Below are 9878 nucleotides of genomic sequence, written 5' to 3'. Positions count from 1 at the left end.
GAGTACAGAGTAAATTTTCTCAACAGAGGGATGCCACCAGAGAATCCTGTATGAAACAGTGATAATGCCAACATTGTTTAACAACATATAAACAGTTAGGAAATAAGATTCAGAGTGATAAACTGTTCCTCTTTTCCATACACTACTATAAATTATTCAGTGCAACAGAAACCAAAGCTGACTATAAAGATGAGATTGATCTGTCCAAGCACAGACTTTTACAACAAAGATATCCATATGGGAGCTTGGGGTCTACCCTTCCCCTTCCACTCAACACAGGAGATGTTCCAGCTTGGCTCATCCTTAGGTAACTGCTGAGGAAGTCAGATGTATCCCACCCTGCAAGCCCTGCAATAATAGTGCAGAAAATCTACGGTAACACGCTCACATCTGGGTAGCTCCCAAGTTAGATGAGGAACCCCATGCAGAATGGCCAAGGCATGATAGTGTGCATTAGATAACATGACACATGAGAGAAAACACTACTATCTTTAAGACATGATTGTGCAACTAGACTTTATAAAGAAAGTCTCTGGAGTTCTATAGCCTTGACCTTCAGTACCAAGCAAACCAAAGCTAAACAATAGGATGAGAGGAAATGGGCTTAAGTTGCACCAAAGGAGGTTTAGGATGGATATTAGGAAGAATTTCTTTACTGAAGGAGTGGTGAGGCATTGGAACAGGTTGCCAAGGGAGGTGGTGGAGTCGCCATCCCTGGAGGTGTTCAAACAAACTTGTAGATGTGGCACCTCAGGACATGGTTAAGTGGTCATGGTAGTGCTGGGGTGATAGTTGGACTTGATGATCGTAGAGGTCTTTTCCAACCTTAATGATTCTATGATCAGGAATTATTAGAAAGAGACAGAGTATGCAATGGAGCAACACAAAAATGTTGCCATGGTGTGCTTAAACCCTTAATAGCATGTACAGTTCCTGTCCTTGTTGCCTCAAATTCACTTCTCTTCCCTGTTTTAAAAAAGAAAGTCTATGCTGCCATTTTGAAGACAGTAAGGATGATTAAATGTGACAGTTTCTGTAAAAAAAAAAAAAAAAATAATTAAAAAAGCAAAACCAAAACACACACACACAGAAAAAAATCCCACCCTCAAACCCCCTGAGTTCAGAGAAGGGATATTGTGGGTAATTGTGCAAACAACTCAACTCAAACCAGAAACTTATTTCAAGAGATGGAGTGGATAACATTAAGTTTGGATTCATCTACTAAAAAGCCCTCTGACACTACTCTAACAAGCTTGGGCACTTCAAAGCCCCCTATAAACTCTCATGCCCCAGAACACACAAAAGTCCCTCCATTTCATCTCAAATGACTCATTTTGGTGGGCTTGAGGCCAATGCTTTGAGACATGGATGGGTTCAGTCTCATCCTCAGGTGACTTAAGGCCTGACGTGCATACATGGGACAACTTCACAAGGGAGCATCTAACCAGACTGACGCAAGACTACGAATGATAAAGATGTACAAGAATTTAAATTCCTTAGACAAAAGGAATTGTAAAAGTCTGTAAGTACCAAGCATCATGCTGTCAGTCCTGACTCAGGTAATTCCTGGCCTTCATATGCCTGTGAGCTGATAAAATGTTAAAGAAAAATTAAAAAAAAAAAAAAAAACACACTGAATCTTCATACCATTTTTCTACTTCAAGCGTCTGTTGTTGATCATTTTTGGGAGACCTTGTGGACTGCCGGTTCAGCTCAGTATCTTTGGTCTTGCATGGATTTTTTTGCTTCTCCTTTGTGTAAATTCTTTTGACTACTGGGGAGTTATACCAGGGAACTAATGAAAAAGAGCTATTGAAAAATCTACAGCAAAACTAATTGTGCAATCTACTGCTGTTATAATTCAATCCAAATGTTATGGGAAAGCTGGTCAGAACAGATTATCCATTAAGTTCAAGCACCACTCGTGTAAGATGGGTTCCTGCTTACAGATGCAATCTGTCATGCCAGAAATAAACAGTAAGCCAGATAAAGAGGAAGTCATGAAAAAGAGGTATCAGTCTGTATATCTCCCTGGATTTCATAAACAGTCCTTTCAGATAGTGAAAAAGGGATGGGACCTTTCTAAGGGATTTCCACATTTCTGTGCCGGTATGCTTTCATTTCCACAAGGGCAGACTGAAATCTAAATAAGACAAATGGATGAGGAATGTGCACAAAAAGCAAGAAGTATTTGGGTGACATTTAAGTTCTCTTCCTAACAGAACAGAGTCCCTTGTGGTTCATAGTTCAGCAATGAAAAGGAATAAACCAACACACCAGAGGGCTAGGGCTTTCTGAAGAACTCTGTGTGAGACATTGTCTTGTGTGAATGTCACTGTGCAAATGTTACTTCAGGGAAAAAAAAAAAAACTAGCTATGACTTTTGGTGGAGTATGAATTGAATTACTGAACAGAAGAGAGAAGAATTTCTATTGCTCCTGAAAAACCATTTCTCGCCAGTGCAGCTAGAGTTCTCAGAGGAGGTTATGAAGAAGGGGAGTTTTAAAAAAATCATTTCCTACTCTAATGGTTTAAATATGGTCCCACCTTCTAGCAAACAATTACATTTGTAAAACTAAATTCCAATTTTGAGTTCTCAAAAATGTAGTTAGAGGTTTTCTATTGAAATATGAAAATAGTCACTAATTCTTGTTTAAACTGATAAACACTAATGCATTCCACAGCTAGTTTCAGTATGTTTTATCTGAAATAAAACATCAACGAAATCTACTTTCATCACTGAAGGATGCAAAAACATCTGGATTAGGAATTCTCTTTGTATAAGGCAAGCAAAATGCATTTGAGTTTTAATTCTGCCACTATATTTATATTATTTTCACAGAATTTCACAACTATAACAGGTTTTCAGTCTTGCTCGTACTATTTGTAGTTTATGTTTATCTCTTAACTGCAGCACTTGCTTCTTGTTACCCCTTTTCACATTATAATGTAGCCTATGACAACAGCTTTCTGAAGAGGGAGCTAGAGTATTATGTATAGTGCTTTCTTCACCCAAAAGCATTCATACTAATTTGTACCCTCAAAATAAGACTTGTTAAAAAAAAAAAAACAAAAAAACAAAAACCCAAACACAAAAAACAAAACAAAACAAAAAAAAAACCAGCACACACAAAAAAAATAAATCCCAAACCAAATCAAAACCCCAAAACCAGCTACTTAACTATCTCTGGTCCTTTTAAAGTACAGAGGCAGCCAATTAAAACCAAATTAAACCAAATTTTTACTGATTGAGACTAGTTCATAGTATAGTATGGCCTACTTACAAGCACTGAAAACAGTATTACTTTTATTACAGACTCAAATCAAATGACAGCTAAAATTTTTAGTATCATTTATGTATTTCAAAACAGGCATAATACTTTTCCTGTGTTCTACAGTTTTCATCAGTCTTGAAATTCAGTGAGTAAGTCAGAAAAGCTGTTTGGAGCATCTGAATACTTCTAAAATCATAAAAACCGAATCCATGTGTCAAATACTATTCTCTTTTTATAACAGGCTTCTAAGTCTGTTGCAACAATACTCATCATCAACTGAAGTTACAGCAAAGCTGAGTAAAACATGGTGCTAAAAAAGCAACCATATTAGTGATTATAGAAGAGAAAAGGTAAGAAACTACAATGCATTAAAAAACCCACACACTTCTAGAAACACCAGTTAGTGGGCCAACACACAAAACAATACAGAAACTAAGATCACTCAGAAGAGGCTCTGCATATGGAAAATATTTGCTGAACTATTATTGCTAGGGAATAGGAACTGGGATTTTCTAAAATCCAGTATTTACAGCCACATAGTTATTGGAAGGTGAACAGCTCTGCTGCCCTATCTGCCTTTAGCAGAGTTTTCAGAGCTTAAGAGAAACAGAGGTAGAAGCCAGGTATACTTTGTAACATTTTTAAAACCTAATTTATATATTGATCTGTTTTTGACCATCATTTGTTACTGCACTCAAACTGATTATCAATTCACATTCCATCCTTCCGAAGTTATTAGCATGGCTCCAATAAAATACCAACAGTATCTTCAAACAAGCAAAATGATAATAAACTTCTACTACTTTAGGTAAGAAGGAAAATAGATAATTTTTTACTGCACATGTTAAGAGAGGGGAGCATCTGTTGAAGAAACAAACACATCTGTAGAATACCTGTAGGTACTTCTACTTGTTTAACTTTTTAACAAGTTCTCATTCTTATTTTACTTACAAATGCACTCCATAAATTCAGTCTAGGACACTGTCTTGTCACTGTTGTAGTTGAAGGCAACTGCTTGAAATGTTATGACAGCAGGAAAATTTAACCACAGGAATTCTCCTAGAGGCCTTTTAGCAGGAACTGAGGGCGAAGGGACTAGAGAGCACATTAATCTGATGTATGATCAGAAGCAAATTTTTAAGTTCAAACACTCCTAAACAGATAAGCATCTCTTATGCTATACACTTCAACAGGATAAATTACAAGATACTTTCCCAAACATGAAATCAAATGCTTATGTTCCCAGATAAAACTGAAAATAATGTCTTACCTTGACCCGAATTATATATTGCTTTCACAGATTTTTTCACCTTCTGTAGTGCAGTTCTGTCTTGATCCAATGCCTGGAACAAGAAGTAAACAAAATTTAAAGATTTACTTCATTCAACAATATAAGACACTGTAACATTTAAGAAAGAAACCCATAACATAAGTAGTTTCACAGGCTGGGAAAAAACTGCAAATGCAACATATTCAGCCTGCAGGAATGGCCAAGGTCATTCAGCTCCTTCAGGATGAATTAAAGAGCTGAACTGAAAAGGCTCTGAAGGCAGAGCAGAGCAGCAGTGACAGTGCTAAAAGAACAACACTATTTAAATTTTGCAAGGGACAAAACATTTATTCGAATTCCAATATATTTTGGGGAAAAAAACAAACAAACAAACAAACAAAAACCACAAAGCAAACCAAACCAAACCAAGCAATACTGAGTAGATGCTTCTACTATAGCCCTGTAGTTTCTGCTAGAACTAAACTGCTCATTAACTTCTGTGGTTTTCCCACAGTAATAGTCTTAACAACTATGGATGGAGACTTTCACATCAACTTCCTACCCAAACCTCACAAGAGAATTTGATAAATACAGAAGATGAAAAGTAGCAAATCACAGAAAATAACTAAGATCTGATTTTGTGCACCATAATACGACTGAAATAATAAATGACTGAAAGGAAATATTTATAGTCATAATACTCAAATAGGCATTTTCAGGATTAGATAATTTTGAATTTCAAGTTTTCCACAATAGCTTCAAAATCCAGAAGGAAATGCTATTACCTAATGATGAATTTAGGATTGGAATTCCAGGTACTTTCTTTTTTAAGCAACATAACTTCCCACCACCCACTCTCAATCTGATATGAGAAATCAAATTAACATGAAAAAGAACTATTATAATAAAGCAAAAAATAAAATCAAAATAAACATTAGTCTAGTCTTGTGAAATTAAGAAACTTAAAAGCCACATACTGATACTGTGCACAGCAGTCCAGTTCATTACACTTAAATATGAGTTTGGGATATTCTTCCTAGCTAACATGTACACAGCTCCCTGCTATCCATGGAGAACACACAGCGAAAAATTTAAATTATTTCTTATATTCTTTTCCCCTATTTACTTCCTAAGCAATCTCCATTCACCTAAGTGACATTAGATCAACAACCTCAAGTTCTAATGAAGCTGGTAGTATTTGCCATATTATATTCACGTTCAAAACACTCAGAATCACTGTCAGGTTAGCAGCCCAATTGAGCAGTTGTAAACCAAAAAGTTCATGGTGCAGAGACCGTTGGGAAGCCACATTATCCAGACAGCTTAAAACTTGGAGCTCCTGTGGGTGTGATATCTGAGGACTGGTAGACCAAGGTAAAACAACAGCTACTCTCACAGCAGGGTGTACCTCGTCTGAGAGGGTCATCACCAGTGACACTATGAGTGAACACTTCAGCAATAAGCAGAGGTTTCACTGTCCAAGCTGAGACGATCAAAGTACATTGCACCAGACATTAAGAAGCTCCAAAAAACCCACAGCAGGATCTCCAGGTCAAGTGGAGTGTTAAGCACTGGACACAGTCATACATGTGGGTGCTTCAGTGCATGCATGCTTACAGTAGGAACTCAGAGAAAGCAATTAATATGTAATAGCTCTCTGTTGGAGTGGCCCAATTCCAACCAAGCAAAATATTAGTGTTAAATAATACATGGAAGTCTGTAAGAAAAGAAAATGTAGTGTTTCTGTTCTTTACCTGAAAGCCACCATGTTCTCAAATCACACGACCACTTCTGTGGTAGCTAAAACTAGAAAGTCTGCAACCATCAAATTTATGTAAGTGCTTTCTAATCCTTTCTAGCATCAGTTTTTCATTTGCAGCAGAACAACAGTTCAAACACTCAGAACTGTAAATACAACTATTCTTTTTGCTCCCCAGTAAAACAGTAAATTTTACTTAACTTTCATCTTGACAGTTAAAACTTTTAAATTAAGAACTCTGTGTTCCTTTTCAAGACAGTGCACAGTAGACAATTCTCCTTAGAATCCTTCGCAAATGCTGTCAAAAGCTTTTGCTTCTGCCTGCGCCCTGTGCCAGACAGTTGCTATCATGCATTTCCACCAAAGTTCTCTATCTTTAATGACCTGAAAATAAAATAATGATTCACTTGTCTATGAAGAATTTGAACGCAGGACACTAAGGATTTGAAACTCGTATTTTGGAAAAGACAGCAACAGTTAACATCGATGAGATTCAGAGATAAAACTTTGTTGTAAATTCTAAGAATGAAGGAACTGGACACTCAGGAGGAGAAAATAAATACAACTACTCCAAGAAAGATTGTACTTGTTCCTAAAGATACCAATCTAGAAGACTAGGACAAACACGCTAGAAAAATCTTCCAAATTGGATTTGATAGAGAATTAAATTTAATCAGTATTATGGGACCAGGAGGGAAGGGAACATTCATTATTTTAAGAGAGCAATCACTGAGTGAAGCAATGTACGGAGATGACATCCACTGCCTGAAGGAGCTGGTGATCTAAGCCAGACAGACATCACAGCTCAATTTTGCATTTTTATAACTGCAAATACAATCTTTCTGTGAACTAGTTCTTCTTAATTCAAAACTCTCTAAATAAAACAAATCCATTCTGTATCCCATCACAGAGTGTAAAATGCCAACTGTAGCAGGAGATCAATCCAATATAGGATTCTAGGTACACAAAAACCGTCACCCAGGTTTTTTTGGGTGTTCTTGGGTGGTGGCTTTTTTGGTGGTTTGGTTTTGTTTGTTGCACAGAACTGCAGTATTTGTTTCCAAATATATGTGTTTGTTTCCAAATATGTTACATTTTTCTTGAACATCTTTTGCTAACAATTGTTAGCTGCATTCTGCTCCCAAGCAAGTAAGCTGCACTCAATGCTCAAATCAACTTTTATTCCAGAGTTCTGTTACCTTTTAAGTACATTAAACTAGACAGGAACAGCCTTGCTTTCCCCAGCTCAGTGAAAGCATGCTTTTGTAGTATCTATTAATTTTATTTTCCAGTATTTAGAATGCTAAATATTTTTATTCCCTGCCTTAGAAAACACAAAATATGATCTTCCAGTAAAGTGACATAAATTTATATTATTGAAAACTACATCAACACATTAGAGAAACAAGGAGTCTCTGTAACAATCTCCAGGTAGTCAGAGGCAATCCTTCCTACCCTCCTACATACTAAACTCTTCCTCATCACCACCCATTCCTGGAAAATGCTTCTTTCTTAGTTTCTGTGACACCTCCTCCCAGGAGGGCCTTTTAGCTTCCCTGGGAGAATGTTTTCTAACGCTCCTAGGCGTTCTCAAAAGACATAGAATTTACTAAAGGCACCCGCAATGCCGATTTGCTACCTCTTTGGCTGACCCAAGCTTTACTCTTGAAAATGGTCATCTTGATGACAAGCTCCATCTTTATTCCAAATAATGGAAAATTACTGTTCACAAAAAATCCAAGACACTTTAGTGAAGACATTAGGAAAAAAAACCCCACCATATTTAAGCTGCTTATATAAAATAAGGAAAAGATCCTTGCTCCTCATACTCAGCAGATTGGCTATGTGTGACCTCTGACATACACCCTGTCAAGGTTTCATATTCCTGAATTCTCTTATATTAAAGCTGATGTTCAAGAAGAAAACCTCCTGATCATGTAAGATAAGCTCTAAATAATCAGTTTGGAATCCTCCAGACAGTCACCCCAGATTTAATTTCTCTTTTCTGCTGAAGTTCAGCTACTTTCAACCTGAACTGCAATTTCAAGCCACCAACCTAGTTCAAATCTGTACTACTGCAGGAGCAGTGTCTCTCCTTCCTCAGTCAGAGCACCCATGTTGGCTACACAGAGATCCAGCTCAGGAGCTGCTCTGATGACCTCAGCTCCATGAAAACCAGAGGCTCCTTTTGAGCACTGTGCATTGAGCTCACCTTCCATCAGCGGCAGACACACACTGACAGAAATTTGTACTTACAGACACCATTTCATATTCAGAGGCAAGGCTTCTCACAGCACCCTCTCTAAAGATGTACATTTACTGGTAGCTCCTCATACCAATATAAAAACTGGAAAACTTGTCTGCCTGAGGAAACAAAACCAAATTAATTTCGGGGTGGAGGGAGGGCGGGTCCTCCCAACAGATCATTTAACTGATATAGATCACCGGGTAGCTGCACGTGCTCTTTTACCAGCGTGACACAGCACACAAGTCAGTACCAGGCTGGAAAAGGTGCATGTTGACATCCCATAACCCAGCTGCAGTCCTCGCTGCTAGACAAGACAGAGCCATGCACTGCTGTTCATGGACACTGCTTTTGCCTTTCTTCAACCACCTAGAATCTGATCCCTTCTCAATCAAAGGTATTTCTCTTTTTTTGGGCCACACTCTATTCAGGTAGCTACTAATTTTTAAAGCAGAAATTATATTCTCATGCAGTGTGTAAAATGCTAGACTCTGGATTGCTACCTTTGATGTACTAAAACCTGACAAACGCACATTTAGGCAGACTACTAGTTGTTTCTTTAGAGGCTTGTGTCTTTTTATTCCATATATATATATATGTATACATCAATATGTATATATCTGCGTGCATGCAAAAGTCTATAGACCAGAGATCATACTTAAGCAGATCTGAGGTATTTATGCCTAATAAACATGGAAAGAAAGGTTTGAACAACACAAAAATCTCCCTTGTTTTCACTGATGTAAAATTACTGTAAGCGAAACTGATCACAAAAGTGTTTCACATACATATCAAATCCAGCTCTTCTAGAATCAGCACCATCCCAGAGGCACATATTTGCACAGAGGATGCTACAGCCCCCTCAGCCCACTATGTCCATTAAAACATCAAACATATTTTGTGTACCTTGCAAACCTTTACAACCTGACGAGGAAAAGCCCTGATAATTTCTGTTTCAACCTTACAATAACAGAAGGAGGAGAGTGGCTCAAGACACTGACAAACACACACATTAATATGACAGCATACATTATTAATCCCTTCAAGCAGATTAGTATCCAGAGGAGATGCGTTTTCTAACTGGAACAAGCTGCTCATCCTCATATCAGAGGAGGTTTAGAACTTCACTCAATTTTTAGGAGGTTTGTCCTATAAAATTCCATATCCTGCCACTACCAAAACCCACTCTCAAAAATAATGTTAAAAAACAGAAATGTTTTAAACAATCATAACACTTTGCACAAGACAAAGCCAGGAGAGAAGCCTGAAGATTATTAGAGTATGCATAATCTATGCACTCATGACAAAGAGCTCTCCATGTATTTTAAG

The 9878-nt window shown here is 37.5% G+C and overlaps 1 protein-coding gene across 1 annotated transcript in view; it reads right to left on the bottom strand.

Moving 5' to 3' along the window:
* The window catches only part of LOC103781274 (arf-GAP with SH3 domain, ANK repeat and PH domain-containing protein 1-like), a gene marked incomplete at both ends in the record, with an annotated part of 63491 nt that extends 58873 nt beyond the window's left edge, over positions 1-4618 (bottom strand). Inside the window, 1 exon segment of the mRNA XM_008948983.1 lies at positions 4546-4618. Within this exon segment, the coding sequence (XP_008947231.1) occupies positions 4546-4618 (73 nt within the window).
* Positions 4619-9878: the final 5260 nt, after the last annotated feature.

The sequence above is a fragment of the Merops nubicus genome, unplaced genomic scaffold, assembly GCF_000691845.1.
Source record: "Merops nubicus isolate BGI_N331 unplaced genomic scaffold, ASM69184v1 scaffold11241, whole genome shotgun sequence".
Taxonomy (NCBI): Eukaryota; Metazoa; Chordata; class Aves; order Coraciiformes; family Meropidae; genus Merops; species Merops nubicus.
Note: the sequence above shows the minus strand (reverse complement) of the source record. Positions and strands in the feature narration are given on the sequence as shown.